The sequence below is a fragment of the Hyperoodon ampullatus genome (assembly GCF_949752795.1).
Source record: "Hyperoodon ampullatus genome assembly, chromosome: 17".
Taxonomy (NCBI): domain Eukaryota; kingdom Metazoa; phylum Chordata; class Mammalia; order Artiodactyla; family Ziphiidae; genus Hyperoodon; species Hyperoodon ampullatus.
The window spans coordinates 18,400,571-18,421,388 of NC_136930.1; the positions used below are offsets into that span (position 1 = coordinate 18,400,571).

Consider the following 20,818-nt stretch of genomic DNA (forward strand, 5'->3'; position numbering starts at 1 on the left):
CTTGGTGGGGTTTCTTGCTCTGGGTCTCTCACTTGTTTGCAGTGACCTGGACGTGCAAACTCACAGATCTCTTGACTGGGTTAGGAAAACTCAGACAGTGGGAACTCCTATTGCATATCTGTCTGTCTCTGTGTGGTCTCTCCATCTTATTTTTTTCAGCTACGTATTTAGGATAGCTGAACTCCTAATTTCTTGACTCAGGTCTTTTAAGATGTGTGTCTTTAAAAGAGAAAGAATCAGATAGAGTCTGTATTATTTCCTAACCTAGCTTGGGAAGTCTCACAGCGCCATTCTGTTTGTTGGAAGGGAATCACTATCTAGTTTAAATTGAAGTGAAGGGGAGGGAATTCAACTCCACCCTTTGTGGGAGGAGTGTTTTAAAACCATCCCAGTGGTTTCAAGGCTTTTTTTTTTCTTTTTTTCCATCTAGGAATGTTTACGTTTTTCTTCTGGTTCCCGGCTGCTCTTTGACTATGAGATTGCTATGTTGCTAGATTAGAAACCTGTGGATAAGTATAGTTTCACTATGCTTATGACTAAAGTATTATATGAGAACCTGATTTCCAAGATTGAAAACAAAAATTTGATTGTCTCTTAAGGACAACTTACTTTCCAGGGAACTCTACTTGGGAACATGTTTGCTTTTGAGAGATGACCATCTCTCCAACCTTCTGAAAACAAAAGGAAATCAGCATCTTACTCATTTTCTGGGATTTCAGCCAAATTCTTTGCTTCTTACCTAATTTGTCTGGGGATATAATGACAGCAAGTTGAATTATGCCTTTGCATATTACATAATATGTAATTATAAAAATTAGGTCTAACTTAAGTAATGAATTTAATTAATAGTATGCTTGTATTTGGCGAATAAAGTGCTTACCTGATAAATACGTATTGGTGTCAGTATCACAGAATCAGTCATCTTGAACATTTGATATTAATTCAAAGTGAAATTCAAGTTTTTATGAAAACCGGATACTTTTGCTGCTGTTAATTATTTTAGTGGCATGTAAATATACTTTTTTTGTGTGTGCTTTTGCTAGATAATAAAGATGCACTATAACAAAAATATACTTACCCTAATTTTGTATACATTTTACTTTTTGGCTTTGAAAGCATGATTTTATGTATTTCAGATCCACAAGTGAATGAGGAGGAATGTTTAATATAAAAAGATTATATGAAGAGTGAAGAAACTTCCCTTCCCCACACATACTTTTTTTTTTGGTGCTTCTTTCTAGTGTCTTGTCCATTTGGCCTACAGTCATGATTAGGTTTCTTCCATCCTTTAAAAATCAAAGAAAGTAAAATTCTCTCTAGAGCCTGGCATCAAATCTTTTTTGGCTTCTGCTCATCTTTCTTCTTCGTTCTAAAGTATTAACCAAGTAACTCCCACTTGCCTCTCCACTTTCTCTTTCCAGTCACTTATTAACCTTCTGTGCTGTGATTTTCTGCCTAGGACAGATCTGAAATTGCTCTTAACAATGAATTAGCACCTAGCAGACCTCATCTTCCTTGACTTCTCTGTAACATTTGACCTTAATTGCCCACTCTCTTCTCCTGGAATCTCTTGTCCTGTCACTTTTATAATTTAATCCTCTTTCAGTTTTCCCTTAGCCTTTCTGATTCCATTTTCCCTAGTTCATCTTACTAACTCATTGTTTTTTCTCCCCTTCAATTTTGATAACCCCAGAATTTTCTTTTCATTTCTTTTCTCATTCTATATCATCTTCCTGAAGAAATTCATCTCTGAGTGAATAACTTCAAAATCCATATCTTCAGAGTGTATTTCTTTCCCCAGAACCCCAGTCATCTATTTCCACTTTCTACTTGACATATATACTGCATGTGTCACAGACACCTCACACATCATCCTTGAAATATGCATTGAAGTGAATAGACATACACTTCTATTACAACAATCTATTTCTCTTTCTGTTTTTCTTTCTCACAGTTTGGTAACCTCATCAGTCTTCACCCCTTTTTTTCTTCCCCTCACCACCTACCTTCAGTCATCCATCAACTTCTACGAATTTAAATTCCTAAACATTATTTCAGACTGTCTGCTTTTCTCCAGTCTCACTGCTATCACCTTAGGTTGTGTCCTCGTTTTCTAGTTCCAGGACTATTTTTCTACCCTCTTAACATGCCCAGAATCCTGTAATTGTGCCAATATTGAGTCCAGTTCTATCCAACTCTTTGTTTTTACCACCACACTCACTATACTGCCTGATTTTCAAATTAACAAATTGAATATTAAACCCAGGACATATGAAATTATTTCAGTAATAATTTTATAATTTTAAATATCGCTTTATGAATTATTTTTAAAATATGAATTAATATTATTGAATTTTGTACACAAAAATGCATTTATATTTTATAGGATACAGATTCATTAACCATTCATGTATTGAGCAAATGTTTATTAACCACCTTGCCATGTGGCAGACACAGATAATAGGCCGAAGATACCAGCGTGAGTTAAATAACTGCCCCCAAGCAACTCACAGTCCCATGAAAGAGACATATAGATGAATACTAACACGGCTGTGTAATAGCTGCTAAACAAAGGAGCATAACAAAGCTTTAAGAGCCCAAAGTAGGGAATAGATTACTTCTAAGAGAACTGAAAATGTGTCAAGAATGTATTACATAAAGCTGGATTGTGAAGTAAGAGTTAGAGCCTGTCTGACAAATAATTGGGAGAAGGAAGTCTTAGGCAGAGGAAACGATTCCAGCAAAAGCAAGGAATAACATGTTTTATGACAGGGAACAGTATACACAGATTTGTTGGATGCGGTTAGAGGAATCACTTAAGCGTATTTGTGTTAACTTAAGCATATTTGTGTCCACTTAGGTAATTCTAAACACTTGTAGAGCAGAGTGGAGGGATGAGAGGTGGATGAAAGGAGATTAATTAGGAAGCTAGTGCAAAAATCTATATGAGAGATGGAGAGAACCCAGACTAAGATGCTGACTTTGCAAAGAAGAAGGGAGAAAACATAAGAACTGAGTAACACTATATTCTAAAGAAATATCCAAACTCTATATATACATTATCTGTTCGTGTCTGTATTTTGTTTTTGTTTTGAATTGTAGACATGGGATATAGAACTGGAAAGATCTGCAGAATCCTGGGCTGAAACTTGTTTGTGGGAACATGGACCTGCAAGCATGCTTCCATCAATTGGACAGAATTTGGGAGCACATTGGGGAAGGTAGCTTAAAATACAACTTCTTGTTTCTGAAAACATAAGAGCTTGAAATGAAATACTTACTAATTCATCACTGTAAGTTTTCAAAGGCTTAGTGCCTAAAAGGAAAACAAGCAGTCACACCAAGACAAATAAGAAAAAATAAATATCATACCAGAATGATCAGTAGTATTTTAAACTTATTTTTGTTTCAAGTAATTGATATATTAGTGATGTAAAGGGCAAAAGTATTTAATATTAATAAGTTACACAAAACTGCCTCTCTACCAAACTTCATCAATCTTTTTGGCAATATTTGGTTTTATGTTTTCTCCAGCCTTACTTGATCTTTGTGGTTATTTTCTTTCAAATAGATATAGGCCCCCAACATTTCACATACAAGCATGGTATGATGAAGTCAGAGACTTTAGCTACCCATATGAACATGAATGCAACCCGTATTGTCCATTCAGATGTTCTGGTCCTGTATGTACTCATTATACACAGGTATGTTTTGGGTATATTACACTTCATTCGTTTAATTTGAGTTCGTGTAAACTAACAAAGTTTTTGTGTGTGTGTGCGGGTGGGAGAACTTAGGATACTGAACATTTGCCTTCCTTATGTCATTTATATGTTTATTAAAAATATATTAATATTGATTTATGTAGAACACACATAAATTTTTATAAACAATAAGAATAATTATCAAAAAAAGTACAGGCATTTCCTTAAAAATATTACTTCAATGATTTTACATATAAAATACTTTAATATGACCCCAATAAATGCAAATGGGAAGACATTTACCATCTTCAAATTCAGATGTCAATTTTTTTATTTTCAAAAAATAAAAATATGGTTTTATTCACCATGACATTCAATATTCACATGTGTGCAGCATTTATCATGTTTTTCAATTTTCAGTGTTTGGATTGGGTATTGGACATGTTCTAAAACTTCTAAATCAAACAACAAAAGGCAGATTTGACTAGATAAAGCTCACTACAGATCTGAGTTTCTAGAATTTCTATGACTGATTATTAGTACTATAAAGCAAATGGTTCTGTATGCCTTTGCATGGGACAAGATTAAGATCAGTATTGGACTCCCTGATAGCCAGTGGCACAGTGAAAATGTCACATCGTATAAGAAATTTGAAAACCTAAACTTTTGCTCCAGTACTTTCTGCTTTACGATGAGAAATTCTGTTCATTTGGTAGGTAAGTTTCTTCACAGGAAAATTAATACGGCATTTAGGTTTGTGAGGATGTAACATTTGAATTATTTAGTAATAAATAAGAGGTTTATATCTTATATCTGGATGGAGTTATATACCTGTGTATCTCTTTTTTTTTAAGTTAAATTAAGTACTTCCCCAAGTCTCAGGAAAAATATTGTTTCTGACATTGCCTCATTTCATTTTGAATAGTAACTGTTGGTTCTCCAGTTCACTTTTATGCATTTTCCCTCAGATATGTTGTTGTCTTACTTCATCTCAGCCTACTTTTTCTAAGCCTTTCTTTTCTCTAATGTAGGTGGTGTGGGCAACAAGTAGCAGAATAGGCTGTGCCATTAATTTGTGCCATAACATGAACATCTGGGGGCAGATATGGCCTAAAGCTGTCTACTTGGTGTGCAATTATTCCCCAAAGTAAGTAAACAAAACACTACTTTCATATGTAAGTATTTCTTAACAACATAAAAATAACTTTATATTCTTGATTTTTTTCTTTATTTTCAGTGTGTATTATTGAGTAAAGTGCATTGTCTTAACTGAGTTTATGTCATATGGCAACAATTATGGTTGCCTGTTGTGTAAAATTGGTGCTTAAAAGGAATATGAAAATTGAAAATATAATCTTTGTAAAGATAGGAATCATATTTTTAGGGCTTCAGTTTTATTTACTGCACTACTATATTGTGTAAATGTTTAATAATTTTGGTTTATTAGAGATGAGAAACTATAGACTGAGAAATGTATTTTCACCTATGTAAAGACCCTTCAAATAATTACATTGAAAATACTGTACAACTGAACTTAGGGTCAGGTCTACGTCTAAAATCTGTTTTTATTAAAACAAATGGGATATAGATGAATATTCCATAGAAGAGGTTAGTGTTTTGCAGAAGTTTGGTTTTTCAGTTTTTAGCAATATATATAACGTATTATTTAGAATATTTTCAAAAGAATGAGGTAGCAGTGTATGTTTAAACTTAGTAACAATGATATATCACTTCCCATCTGTCAGATTGGCTATCATTAAAAAGAACATAAATAACAAATGTTAGTGACTATGTAGAGAAAAGGGAACCCTTGTCCACTGTTGGTGGGAATGTAAATTAGTGCAGCCACTGTGGAAAAACAGTATGGAGTTTCTCAAAAACTAAAAATAGACCACCTCTTAATGGAGTGGATTATCTTTTTAAGGGGAAACTGGTGGGGCCATGCCCCCTACAAACATGGCCGGCCCTGTTCTGCTTGCCCGCCTAGTTTTGGAGGAGGCTGTAGAGAAAATCTGTGCTACAAAGGTATGTGATATTGTGTTGTAATAGTCAGTTTGATTTATATTTTCATCCAACTTCTGCATTAATATGTGTTTGAAAGCCAAAAGCACATTTAATTATTACATGAAAAGTTTCTAGAACTCTATTTCAAATATTTAGAAGTCATTTAAAATATTTTTTTAAATTTATAATATTAATAAGTCTATTACACCAACATGTATTTAAAGGAAAGTTTCATGATTTTTCCAGATAACCACTTAATTCTACTTTGAAATTATCCCAGAGTGACAAGTATATTTTCATTCTTAAAAGCCATCTTGATATAGTGTTGACTAGAATTATTTCCATAAATGTCATCATTTCTGAAAAATTTAGCAGTTTAACACAATTTATTTTAAGCACTTTAAGAGTTTTTGCCTAAATAGCTATCCATGAATCTTATTGAACCATGCCCAATGAATTATACTAATTCTCTGCTTCTTACTGCAGAGCATACAATTTGTCATGCCAAAATAACAACAACAATAACAACAACAAAAATATATAATAGTATTATAAAACTGTTGCAAAAAATACTGTCTCAAATGTACTGGATGTCCTCAAAAATAAATATAAATATGATGTCCTTTTTGTAACACATGAAGATAAAACTTACCTGACAAAGCTTTGTGAAAGTCATGCTTTTTATTGGGCATCCAAGTGAACAAACATTTTTACACTCTTGTACTACTTTGTTCTTAATGATGACTAAATGAAGATTAATGCAGACCAAGTGTATTAGAAAATATGTGTAAATGCAGCCACTTTTCAGTACTTATAAAGAGGTATCTTTTTTTCCTTAATGATTGAGTGCTCACTAGCTATAATAAGTAGACAAGAAGTAAGCATATAGTTCACTGTGTAATATGAGCCATTTTTAATTCCTGAAAGCTTTTTTCATTGTGCCTGAGTCTGTTTTCCAAACCTCCACCCTGCTTGCTCCATTGTCAATGACCACATTGTCTTGCTAGAGCTGACTTTCCTCTGAATTCCTACTTCCTTTTTCTAGATTCTGAATTCTTAGACATACATGCAAATAACCACATTTCCAAAATGTGCCCCTGTCAAGCCCTTAATACAAGCCAACCTGGAAAAAATACTAAATTCAAAGTTTGCATATTTTCCATTGTTAAGTTTAAATTTCTGCACATTGAATTTCTTTCTGCAATAGAAACCTTTCCATGGAAACTGATATTGTGGTAAATAGCAAGGGCATGTCAATCCTTCTTTGGCTGAATTTCCTTTCAGGAGAATTTTAAATGTGATCCTTTTGAAAATTTTAAGTGCTATCCTCTTGAAAATATGATTTCATTTGAGAAAACAAATTCAAATTCACTAAGCCCGACTTCATTAGATCACTGTGTAGACCTCACGATGTCATTATGAAAGGTAATCGCTGATACCACTTTAAAATATAAGCAAAGTTTAGAAATGATTCCATTTAATGTTAGCATAAATGAGTCAAGGGCTCAAAGATTTATGCCTCTGTTTTATTTATTCCAATGCAGTATGTAAGATCACCACCTTAAGCCAAAACCTGTGCCAATATACAGTACTGATTTTTCTAGTAGCTTTCAGTGTTAAACAGGCATATAAATGTGTATCATTTGTAATTTGTGCACATTTAAGATGGATTCATATTTCTTAAATCCATTCTCTCTAACAGAAGGATCAGATAGCTATTACCCTCCTCAAGAAGAAGAAACAAATGAAATTGAACGGCAGCAATCACAAGTCCATGACACCCACATCCGGACAATAGCAGATGATAGTAACAGAAACGAAGTCATAAGCACACAGCAAATGTGTAAGATCTCTGCATTATTTACATTTTAAAGTTTACATTGCTGGCATATTCAACTCTATTTTATTAATCTGAACAGCTTTAGAATGGCAAAAACTTGGCGTTAGACTGTATGGGATGAATTAGAGCAGCTGTTGCATCATCTAACTTATTATTATTTTCTAAATTTTAGCTCAAATTGTTTCTTGTGAAATAAGATTAAGAGACCAGTGCAAAGGCACAACCTGCAATAGGTAATATTTATGATTACTCTCAAAATTAACTGGCAAGATATAAAAAATATTTTCATTTTATATGGACATTCAGAGAAGCTAAATTTTGTTCCCCATTTCTTTTATTTAGATATGAATGCCCTGCTGGCTGTTTGGATAGTAAAGCTAAAGTTATTGGCAGTGTACATTATGAAATGGTAAGTATTATAAATGTCATTATTTGAGGATAGGATCCTTTCATATAATATTTTGATTTTTTAATGGGAAAAATATATATGTATAGCTATTTTGTTCAGAATTGTTTAAAGTCATACATAGTAACGAGTTGTATCCTATGCAGAATTCTTATCATTTTAACATCCTTTTATCCCTTCCTTTTCTCCCAGCAATCCAGCATCTGTAGAGCTGCAATTCATTATGGTATAATAGACAATGATGGTGGTTGGGTGGATATCACTAGACAAGGAAGAAAACATTATTTTATCAAATCCAATAGAAATGGTGTTCAAACAATTGGGTAAGTACCTAAATAATCTTTTGGACCAGAGATTTTAAGTTGTAACAATAAGTTACATTCATTTAGAGCAAAGCATAGAAGAATTTAGTTTATAAAGAGAGAAGGTAATTTTCGAGGTTCATTTCAACTACATAATTTCCATGGGCAAAAAGAAGGAAAAGTATCTGAATTCAAAGTTGAACCCTTTTGCTTATAAAGATCATGCTAAAACTCTAAATTTTCTACTTTCATTAAGAATGTACAAATTTATAGTTTTTCCCATTGTGAAGCAATACATTTTTCGGCTATGATAAAAAGTGCCTGAGAAGGCTAATTGATTTGCATATTCTTCCTGCCCTGTTTGGGAGAATTATTTATTTCATGCAACAGTAACTTTGTTAATAAGATAGATTACTAGGTAAAAGAGCATTTTGCAAAGTCTCTAAATATGTAATACACTATGTCACCTTTCTTTTGTCTGTTAAAATGTAATTTGACCCAACATAAAAGCATTGATTAACTTTTGAAATGTTTGTCATATTCATATATACTCTATAGAAAGTAGAAAAATGTAGGCTTTTGAAATATCTTTGTAGTTTCTCTTTCTCCTATGTAAAATAATAGACATTATTGAACCTCATAATGGAATGCCTTTTCTTAGGAAATATGATAGTCTCCCTTCCTTTGTAACTGAACAATTGCATGAAACTCCACAGTATAGATTCATAATAATAAGAAAGAATTTGTTAAGAATCCTTGTAAATTGGTGGAATGATGCCGTCTGTATACAATTTTATTCAAAGGCCTGATGTGTGGTTTTTAGCCATTAGTGATTAATCTCTTAAGTAAAAGCTTTACAGAAACACTTATTGATTAATTTATTCACTCAGCAAATACTTACTTTAATAAATAATAAATATTAGTTTTTAGCTTTGGTAAGCCAAACATTGGGTGTTGCATTAAAGAACATTTATTTCCTATTATTTACCTTTTTCTTTTAACTTGTTTTTTTAATTGTTTATTATATAAACTCTCTTGAAATGTGTGTGTGTCATATTAAAGTACCATCACAAATAAGCATTACCTTTTGCAATAGATGTTTTTTATGAAAGCCTGGTTATAGATAAACCAATTAAAATACCTATTCTTATATTCTTTTATATTCTTTTTAATAAAACATGAAGGAGGAATTCATTCATTTATTGTAGACATTTTACTAGATACTAGGGGGAACAAAAAAATGAATGATGCGTATTCCTTTAAGGTACTTATTATTTAGTAGTCTTTTTACACTGCCTTGTATTGACTATTTTGAAAGATTAAATTGTTTGGTTCTGTGGTAACAGGGAATGAGTATATTGAGAGTTTTAATTTTAATAGGAAACAAATATATAGATACAAATGTGTATTATTTTATGCTGTTATATATAAGTTTTTGAGATTGTTAATGAAAAGAGATCTTTCTCTGATATCAAGAATGGTATTTATTTGGCTCATACTTGAAGGTAATATGAATTTAGCATAAAACAGATGATTAATTCTTATACTGCTACATGTCTAGATATTTAAATAAGAAAGTTTAAGAAAAATAAAATATTCATAGACTTAAAAATGTAAGAATTTATGTTGATGGTGATGCAAGATGTTGATGATTGAAATTTTTATGTTTTTATCTTCAGCAAGTATCAGTCTGCTAATTCCTTCACAGTCTCTAAAGTAACAGGTTAGCACTTTTTTCGTCTTATTTTCTTACCACTCTGTTGCACATTATTCTTTCTAAAGGATTTGCTTATTGTTTTGTGTTTGAATTCTTCAGTTCAGGCTGTCACTTGTGAAACGACTGTGGAACAGCTCTGTCCTTTTCATAAGCCTGCTTCACATTGCCCAAGGTACAGTTTTCTAGATTTTCTCCTTCATTTTTAACCTGTGAACAGGGGGCCTTTTACCCTGGATAACTGCTTTTGCCTGAGATTCCAGTGTCTCTAGGACTCAGAAGATGTATGATCTTGAACTGCTAGCATCAGGGAGCAATGGACACCACAAACTGCACGTACTCTAGGCACTCCTAGCGTACTTTCTCCCAAAAATGTGGGTTTTTTTTTTTTTTTTGTCTCTACGAAAATCTTTATTTTAGCATTTAAAAGAAAGAATCACATGTTCATTCCCCTACAGCTGTATGAAGCTTGGCCACCCAGTAAGTTACAAGTTACACACGTCAGGCACTTGTCTGGTCATTGCATGACTCTTTAATGGATTACATCAGGGCCAAGCAGCCCCTTTCCCTATGATTAGATGTAAAGGCAGGTACTGTTAAAATGTGTCAGCATTTTTATTCAAAGCATAAGGGAAGTTGTAGATGAAGGAATGTTTACTAGATCACTATCTACATTCTCACAGATATATAACAAGGTGTTAAAACCAGAGACTAGAACTCAGACAAGCAAAAAGCTCCTGCAGTCTTTCTTTGACCTGAACTTACCTACGTAGAAATGAACTCAGTTTGAATCTACTGATCTTGGCCTTCCACAGACCAAGTGCTAAATATGGTGAAGGTAGAGCATGCACGGCATGATCCTAAGGGCGGAGCAGCTGGTTTTATCGCCATAGGGTGGGCAGTGAATGCGCAGCAGTTCTCAAATGCAAAAATAAAATTTTATAGTCAATGGGGACACCCTTCCTCCTACAGAAGACATCTTTTATAAAAATCAACCCTTTAATTCAAAGTTATAAAAACGTATTCATTTATTACTTATATTTAAGTGGTTCTGGTTTAGGTGCTAAAGTGTACTGTGTTATACAAATTTTAGGAACATGAAATTTAAATAAGAAATGTAGGGCTTCCCTGGTGACGCAGTGATTGAGAGTCCGCCTGCCGATTCAGGGGACACGGGTTCGTGCCCCGGTCTGGGAAGATCCCACATGCCACGGAGCGGCTGGGCCCATGAGCCATGGCCGCTGAGCCTGCACGTCCGGAGCCTGAGCTCCGCAACGGGAGAGGCCACAACAGTGAGAGGCCCGCGTGCCGCAAAAAAAAAATAAAATAAATAAAATAAAAAATAAATGTAACCATTTCTTAAAAACTGTGTTGAGGAAGATCTGCTTCAATTGGTAAAGGTAGTTGCAATGAAGTTTTTTTTTTTTTTTTAAGAATACTTTTTGGAAAATAATCGATACTTTTATCAAACAAAGATTTTCATATAGTTTTTTTGTTGAGACTCTGATTTACTATGTAAAATGAATTATGTTTTTTCCAGTCTTAGCTTTGATTTCCTTTTAGTGTATGAGTGTGTGTACTTGTGTGTGTGTATTTGAATTCAGAAGAGCCAATCAATTTAAATAAGTGCCACTTGGCAGTTTCTTAAACTCTGGGAGTGAATTTTTTAAAATATCATGTGACTGACTGAACACTGATAATTGGACCCTATGTTTAAATAAAAGAACTTTTGGAAACTTTGATAAAAGGAGCTGAAGTATCAGGAAGGGCGTAGGATATCTGGAGGAAGAACATTCCATGCAGAGGGAAAGATAAACTCAAAGGCCCCAAGGATGAGATTATTCTGTATGTTTGAAGAATAACCATTAGGCCAGTGTGACGGGAGCTGGGTGAGAAAGTGAAAGAGGGGTAGGATATAATGTCAGAGAGGTAATGGGAAGACAGAATACTCAGGACTTATTGGCTATTGTAAGGATCCTGTCACTTGTTCTGAATTAGATGGAAAGCCACTAGAATATTTGGAGCAGAGGAATGATATGATTAGACTTGTATTCTTCAGTGTAAGTGTGTGGCAAAATAGATTGGAGGGGGCAAAATCGGAAGCAGAGAGATCATAGGGGAGCCTACTGCAGTGAGCTAGATATTGGAGGATAGAGCCCAGAGTTAACAGTGATTGAGGTGCTTAAGGATGTTCTGATTTTATTTCAGTGTACAACGAATAGAAATTGGGTTGAATATAAGGTTGAGGTAAGGAAGGGAGTTAAGGATAGAATAAAGGTTTTTTTTGGCCTGAGCACCTGAATAATGGAGTTGACATTTATTGTAGGAAGCCTACAGAAAAAAGATATTTGCAGACTGGATGAGAAGTTTAGGAATTTGGTTTCAAACATGCTAAATTTGAGATATTTATTAGGTCTACGTGGAGATATTCAGTAAACAGTAGGACATACAAATTTAGAATTAAGAGAAGAGGTCCCAACTAGAGATATAAATTTGGAAATCAATAGTTTATAGATGATAATCAAAGCTATGGAATTTTATGAGATACCAAAGATGTGAACATAGAGAAAAGAAACTATGAGATGTCTGTGGCAGACAATGATTCAGTTTTTCCAAGTTATATGTTTACTAAATTCTGCAGTCATATTGGGTAACAAATTCCCAGATACTGAGAGAGAGAGATACTTCCTGATGTTTCTTTCTGCTTTGGATCCCCAAATTAGAAAGCTTCCTGGCCAAGCTTTTTTTTTTTTTTTTTTTTAAGAAAAAGAAAGAGAAAAGAAACACATCTGTGCCAAAAGCTGGAAGTAGGTAAAGTAAGCAGAACCAATTGTGCTTACTGCCAGGATTGTACAATTGACCTATTTCAGAAGGCAAAAATGTGTATATATACACTGGAATGCTACTCAATCATAAAAAAGAATGAAATTTTGCCATTTGCAACAACATGGATGGACTTGGAAGGCATTATGCTAAGTGAAATAAGATAGAGTAACACAAATACTTTATGATATCACTTATATATGGAATCTAAAAAAGAAATACAACAAACTAGTGAATATAACAAGAAAGAAATAGGCTCACAGGTACAGAGAACAAACTGGTGGTTACCAGAGGGGAGGGGGAAGTGGGGAGGTACAATATAGGGGTAGAGGATTAAGAGGTACAAACTATTAGGTATAAAATAAGCTGCAAGGATATATTGTAAAACACAGAATATATCCAATATTTTATACTAAGTATAAATGGAGTATAACCTTTAAAAACTGTGAATCACCATATTGTATACCTGTAACTTATATAACATTGTACATCAGCTATGCTTCAATAAAAAATAATGAATAGGATTTAGAATGCTGAGTTTACTTTTCTGTATGCATGTCTATGATCTTACTAATAAGAAAGACTGAAATAACCAGCTACTTAATATTTGTAAGTATATATTTATTTTTTAGAGTATACTGTCCTCGGAACTGTATGCAGGCAAATCCACATTATGCTCGTGTAATTGGAAATCGAATTTATTCTGATGTAAGTATCCTAATTTATGCAGCTCTATCTATCTATATGCATGCACACGTGTTTAAATGTATATATGTACATTTATATACAGAAAAAGGAACAGATTCTGTGTTGATATACATATTCTCAGAAAGGTCAATTATCAGTAACACTAAAAACTAAATATCTATATGCAAATATGCATGCATAATCATTTATCTTGACTAAGTTTTTCTTCATATTCTATCTATATCTCTTATATCAGATACTAAGTGAAATAGCTTGGATGCATCCTTGGGAAGGAAAAAGCATTTTACTTTTCTTTAACCTTCCTTTTGGTTCTTCAGTACTTGAAGTATAAACTGGATAATTAAGAGTTTGTCAAATGTATGAACAATATCTCCACTGCCAAATGGGCATTTAGCAAGTAGTATAGAATCAAAAACAGGTAGTCATTAAAATACATACAAAAGGAAACCAGTTGAAGGTGTATTGTAATGGATGCCAGGACTGGGGTTGGACCAGGAAGATTAGCTGTGATGGCTTCAGGGCCCATAAGTGCTTTCTGATCCAGGTTTCAAGTGAGGGTTGGTAAAGAGGATTAGCGCACATTTTAAGTGGGGTGAATGGCACCTACAAAGACATGGAGATGAGGTGAGAGCAAGTGAGCTGAAAGTGGGCGTGACTTGTAGGTTTGCTTGTATCTGAGCTGGTGAGATTTAAAGCTAAAAGGGCCTGCAGCCAACTTAGTGTGACGGATGGAGGGAGGAATCCGGCTCTTGAAACATGTAATTGGAGAGTCTAAATACATGCTGATAAGTTTAGATTTTATGTGGCAGACATTTGGAAACCACTACCAATATCTAATCCAAAGAGTTCCAAAAGAAGTTTAAGAAATATATTCTTGATGTACTTATTCAGTAGAATAGTATGGAAATACAATTGTGAAGAGTCCTGAAATGTGAGTATTACCGCCACTTGGTGAATTCATTTCAGGTTCAGGTTTTTTTTTTTTTCAGTTCAGCTTTACCGTTAAAATTATTCTCCAAATCTAAGTCTCTCTCCTAGCTCCAGGTTTGCAGTATCTTATCTGCAATTTCAATGTCCTGGGTTGGTATCTTAATTTGGTAGTCCTCACAATTTGTGCTTATCTTCTTGTCTCTGAAAACATGCTTTTCCTAATTTTTCTGCGAACATCATGGTCATTCTTTACCTTCTGAATTATTGCCACTTTCTCTGTGAAGTGTATTGCTGGTTCTCCTAACCCAAGTATGGTGTTGCTTTTCTTTTTTTTTTTAAATAAAGTTATTTATTTTAAAAAATGTTTTTTCTGCATTGGGTCTTTGTTGCTGTGCGTGGGCTTTCTCTTGTTGTGGCGAGCGGGGGCTACTCTTTGTTGCGGTGCACGGGCTTCTCATTGCAGTGGCTCCTCTTGTTGTGGAGCGTGGGCTCTAGGCACGCGGGCATCAGTGGTTGTGGCACGTGGGGTCAGTAGTTGTGGCTTATGGGCTCTAGAGCTCAGGCTCAGTAGTTGTGGTGCACAGGCTTAGTTGCTCCACGGCATGTGGGATCTTCCTAGACCAGGGCTCGAACCCGTGTCCCCTGCATTGGCAGGCGGATTCTTAACCACTGGACCACCAGGGAAGCCCGGTGTTGCTTTTCTTTAACCCTATTACTTTGTTTTTTCCTTTTATTTAGCACTTAACTGATTCTGTTAGGCATTATGATTGTTTCCCCACCTCTTTTATTAATTTTTAAGTTTCTTAAAGGCAGCAGCTGGGAAAATTATGCATTATTTTTTCATCAGCAATTTTACATGTGCCAAGGTGTGAACAAGACAGGGCTAGTTCCTGCTTTAACAGAACTTAGAGCATGTAATGATATCAGACATTTGGCAAACACCTTGAAACATAAATGTTTGTTTTAAAAAATTAATAAATATATATGAATGAGGAAATCTAGAATCATCAGAGTTTTCCAAAGAAATCATTCTTCCCAGGTTGTTCCTTTAAGTAAAAAAAACTTTTAATTTTACTCCTGTCTGGTGAAAATCTTTCAAAATAATCCTATACACTTCTGTACCTATAAGCCATCTCTTTGCTAGAGTTCAGGTTTTTATTAGGACTTATATCCTGAGATCATTTTATCTTTCTATCTCAGGGAAATGGGGTAAGAAATTTTGTATTAGTATGTAGAACAAGTTGGAAATATATATTTTTTATGTGCTAAGTACAGAATCAGAGATTCAGCCATTAATTATGCAATCTTCCCATCCCTTACAAAATACATTATCTATTTAAATACAAGATATGGAAAGATGAGAAACAATCTATCAATCTCTCTCTCTCCCCCATCTTTCTCTCTTTCTCTCTTTCCATTTATAGAGTTACAACTTGTACATTCTATTGCTTTGAGCTTTTATTTCTCATTTATGACAGATGAAATTAATTTCTGCATGCATTAAAAATGTTCCACTGTTTTCACAGATATAGTTTTTTCTTTTCGTGGTATATTAGTTCTTACAAAGTGCGGTAGGAAAAGAAAATCTCTTCTGACCTTTGAACTCAAATCGTAATGCCTGCTGACTGCATAGTTATGGGCAAAACAATAGTTTCAAACCATATTAAGTGCTTGGATTTAGTGAATGTTATATCTAAGCACTTTTATTATCTTGGGAAAAATGCTGATGATAACCTTTTAACAGAACAGGATAAATACTGAAAAGTGTACAGTTATTTTTAATTCCATCTGTTATGAACCATATCAGACACAAATATTAATTCAGTGAGGGACTTTAAATGGTGAATAAAATGTGTCCTCAGAGTAAGGATACGGGGTTTTGGATGTATGGTATTTTGTGATATAGCAAAAACATGAAAAGTATTAGACAGCTTGGCATTCAGTCTCTCTGATCTAATAAATACTGACTGATGCCACAGAGTTCAGAGCACAGTAATAAAGCAAGGTCATGTAAGATGCACATGCTGATGTGAACTTTAAAAAGCACATTAAGTCACTCACATGTGCATAGAGATAAGAAAAGAATACACCAGTGGGTTCAGAAAAGACCCATCGGGATATGGGGTAGATTGCTTTATACTGAAACAGTTCAAGCGTTTCATTTTGTAGGATTTTGTCAGGCTATACTCAGCTATTGACAAATTTTGGTAGAACATTTGGATGAAAGCAATTGTCAAAATCTACAGATTTTTTCCAAAAGGAAAGCGTTGACTTCTAGAACTCAGTCGTGTTAAAAAAATGGGAAGTGTTTGTTGGACCTGAAACAAATTTTCTCCTTTATAGAAATTCCATTCAATTCAGATTATATAACTGGTACAATGCAAAAATAGAACTTTCTTAGTACCTCATGTCAGACCATTCAAATCAGAGTGATGTACATTGCAAATCTATGTAGAAGCGATGACTATTCTTCATCTTTTTTTCTTCTTGGGCTTATTCTTTTGGGCAAGTTTTCTCTACATAGGTTATATTATCTATTAGGAAAAACCTCCTCATTTAATGTATGCCTGTATTTTGGAAAAGGGACTGTAGAGATATACAGAACTATGTTTGAGTTGCTCAAAGTCAAAACTGAATATAAATGAGGTCCAGATAATCCCCCCTGTGAACGTTGGGTCAGAGTGACCCGAGTAGGAACTAGCAAAGGCTGAAATTTAAGAGTGATAAGTAGGCCCTTGAAGAGATAAAAGGAGCTAATTTGCATTTTATTGCTTGGACAGTAGTAAAAGCTTGCTGTTTGCACAGATTAGCTGGTCAAAGGATCTTATCCTTGCAGCCACCCTTAAGATCTACCTTCAGGTGCGACTTGCTTGGCTTTAACTTTGTGACTTTTAAAACATTCCTTTACGCACAAAACATCATCCTGTAACTGCTCACTGGGTATCCACATAGAGACAGATACCTTGTGTCCAATAGAAGAGTAGGCTGGACAAGTTCAGCAGACGTTTTCTAATGATGGTGGTTTTTTCCTTGCTCCCTCAGCTGTCCAGTATCTGCAGAGCAGCTGTACATGCTGGCGTGGTTCAAAATCACGGGGGTTATGTTGACGTGATGCCTGTGGACAAAAGAAAGACTTACACTGCTTCTTTTCAGAATGGAATCTTCTCAGAAAGGTAAATAAATTGATATATATGTTTATAAACATATATGTATTTAGATATATCATCTTTCCCATTATGCTGGCTTTACAACCAACTCTCCTTAGCATGGCTTTGAGGTTTCGTGACTGAGCCAGTGTGCTTCCTTTGCACGCTGTGTAATAGTAGGTCTTCCAGGGATGGGAGAAGCTGCAGTACCAGAGATGCCTGTCTCCTGCAGGCTTATAAAAATCAACATGAAAATCGGATTATGAGTCAGAACCACTCTTTTGTTAATTGATCTTATAATAAGGAAATTTCTTTCATCCTCTTTTGGCTTTTCTAGGTTGGTTTTTACATGTAACTCTTTCTAGGTAAGCGAGGTACTGAATATTTCTCTAATCCAGTTATCTGACAAAGTATTTGACCAAAACAATGAGTCTGATTTTCCCCGGAACCAAATTCTCTTTTTGATTGGAAGTTCGATGCCTAATATGATGTAAATGAACTCTTTCAGGTCATCTGGTATTTGGCTTATTAGTATTATATATTTCAGTGGTTTGAGAAAATTCATGTGACTTACTTTATCAAGTAATAATAAAAGTTAAGAGAAAAAAAACCTGTAGTGAATTTTTAAAATCATTGGTACTTGGGGAAGTAATATTAAGTCCCATGTATTTTGTATAGATACAGATAAATCCCTAACTTTTAAACATTTACTAGGTTCTTCAAAATTGCCAGTGGAGGGTTTGCACATATGGTAAAGTTTCTGTAAAGGACACTAAAGGATGTGCCTTGCAGGATACCTAGATTGCCTTCCACATAAGCATCTGGGTGCCATCTTCATAAAATGACAGCTTTGTATTTAGCATCTATTTTCAGATGAGACTGTATTAGGAGGCCATTGTTAAGGAGGTGGCTTCTCCACAACCTGGCTTAGCTGGCTCATATCAATGCCCTAGAGTACTAACTTACCATTTCTTAAGTCTGAAAAAATTTAAATTGTATTGCCATCATACTTAGTAATATTTTTAACATCTAAAAAAAATTTAGTGAGGAAATTTAATGGTCAAACCTGTAAGATCCTAAGGATTTCTTCACTGAAATGTAAACAAACACACAGAGCTCGCTCCCCACACCCTTCCCCCATCTCTCTCCTTCTCTCTCTCTCTCTGTCTATATATATATATATATATATATATATATATATATATAGACAGAGAGAGAGAGAGAGAGAGAGAGAGAGAAGGAGAGAGAGAGAGAGAGTAGATGGATTTATAGAGTATGATATGCAGTTTTGTAAGCTAAACTGAGTAATGTGGCTTCATTTACCTGTCATATTTCTTAAATTTATTTTAAACCTATAAGGTAGATCATATCCTAAGAAAACTGGGAACAATAATTATTTATGAACATCTACTATGAATTTTCCAGTTGCTGGAGGGCCCTTTAAGTATATTAACTCAGCTCTACCAGTAGCCTTACAAAGTCGGTTCTATAAACTCTAATTTACAGACATGTTAACTGAGGCTCAGAAAGGTTAAATGATACGCCCAAGGTCATATAACTAGTCAGTCTCAGAGCTCAGATTCAGAACTAGTTCTGTTAAGTTCAAAAATATGTATTTTTCTGGCGTATCACTGTGTAAAAAGACACTTTCCAGGGCACTTTGTCAGTTTGTTTCCTACAAATAAAAATGGCTTTCAATTAGCCGTCCGCTTGTATGAAAAACCTGGCTTGTGTATGTGTTTATTGTGTAATGTGAGTGCACACTTGTGACATTCTCATCTCTTCTTCTAAAATTCTCCCCTTTCTTTTCTTACACATGAATAAATATGAAAAAGAAATTGCACTTTGTCTCTCTCTTAGCATTTGTGTTTATCTCTAAAAGCTTTTTTGTATTATTAAGAAAATAATACTTTATGCAAAAATATGGACTTCAAAAGTTTACATTTGATTAGAATAAATAATGATTAATGCCATTATCAACCAGGTTTAACTTGAGCATTTAAGCAAAACATACCTTGATTAATATTGTCAAATAAAATATAAATAATTTAATAAAGAGTAAAAGGAATGATTTTGCATTGCTTTAAAGTTCTGTTTTAAAATACTTCTGAAATGAGATTGAGTGCTTTGTGTGTGTGTGTGTGTGTGTGTGTGTGTGTGTGTGTGTGTGTATGTTTCCTTTTCAGTGAAGAAATACTTAGGACCTTCCATATTTGACCATTAAATTTCCTAAGTTTTTTTGAAACCACAGATGTTAAAATATTAATAAGTATGCTAGCTATATAATTTAAATTTTGTCAGACTTAGGGAATAATAAGTTAGTATTCCAGAGTATCTCTTAAGTATCTCCCTCTCTTTAACTTGTAGTTAGCTTTTAACCATGCCGGTCAGTTGTAAACCTGTATCTTAGTACTTCCCCAGTAAAATGGCATAAGAGCCACTTAACTCTACTTTATTGGAACTAAAGGTGGTGATATATGAAAACATGACCTGGAATCTATAACGTTCTATATAAAGTACTATTATTACCACTCTGCACCTTAAATTTTTTTAGTAAACTTGTGTACAACCAAGATTTTAAGAATTATGTCATCCTCACTCAAGCTTTCCAATAACTATAAATTATAGTAGTCTAAGAAAGTTGACCATCTGGATTCATAGAGCTGCTTTCTTGACTGTCATAAGAAAGCATGATTTGTTTGAAGGATTATATATGGAGATGACATCAATACACTTTGTGTATTTTTTGCAGTTTACAGAATCCTCCAGGAGGAAAGGCATTCAGAGTATTTGCTGTTGTGTGAAATGGAACACTTGGAGGAGGAACACTATTCCAAATGCCATATTTCTGAAGTTTGTATAAAACTGTAACATTACTGTACAGAAGATATCAACTATTTTCAACCCCCCATGAGTGTCAAATGCATATAAATTGTGATAGACTACGTCTATAAAATAAAACATGGGACATTATTAGTTTAGGGAAAAGTAATGAATATGTAATGGTATTAGAAATCCTGTGTTAAATATTGCTATATTTTCTTAGCAGTTATTTCTACAGTATTACATAGTCATAATTGTTCTACATTTCATATGTTATATTATATGGTGCTTTGTATATGCCACTAGTAAAATGAAACTAAACATTGAATGTGAATGTTCCTCAGAAAATCATCTGGTGCATTTAAAAACAATAATAAAAATAGTAACTCTAAAAATGAAAAAAACACGTACTGCATTT

At 34.1% G+C, this 20,818-nt stretch overlaps 1 protein-coding gene across 2 annotated transcripts in view; it reads left to right on the forward strand.

Moving 5' to 3' along the window:
- Window positions 1–20,381, forward strand: part of CRISPLD1 (cysteine rich secretory protein LCCL domain containing 1) — a gene marked incomplete at both ends in the record, with an annotated part of 42,970 nt that extends 22,589 nt beyond the window's left edge. Inside the window, 13 exons of one of the 2 annotated variants that reach the window (XM_079722718.1) lie at window positions 3,103–3,221; window positions 3,572–3,704; window positions 4,736–4,851; window positions 5,629–5,729; window positions 7,411–7,551; window positions 7,721–7,781; window positions 7,891–7,957; window positions 8,147–8,277; window positions 9,936–9,979; window positions 10,073–10,145; window positions 13,426–13,501; window positions 17,474–17,604; window positions 20,330–20,381. In XM_079722718.1, coding sequence (XP_079578844.1) covers window positions 3,103–3,221; window positions 3,572–3,704; window positions 4,736–4,851; window positions 5,629–5,729; window positions 7,411–7,551; window positions 7,721–7,781; window positions 7,891–7,957; window positions 8,147–8,277; window positions 9,936–9,979; window positions 10,073–10,145; window positions 13,426–13,501; window positions 17,474–17,604; window positions 20,330–20,381 — 1,245 coding nt within the window. Of the gene's footprint in view, window positions 1–3,102; window positions 3,222–3,571; window positions 3,705–4,735; window positions 4,852–5,628; window positions 5,730–7,410; window positions 7,552–7,720; window positions 7,782–7,890; window positions 7,958–8,146; window positions 8,278–9,935; window positions 9,980–10,072; window positions 10,146–13,425; window positions 13,502–17,473; window positions 17,605–20,329 lie in introns of those variants that run through there. The other variant, XM_079722719.1, reaches the window with a different exon arrangement.
- Between the last annotated feature and the right edge of the window lie 437 nt (window positions 20,382–20,818).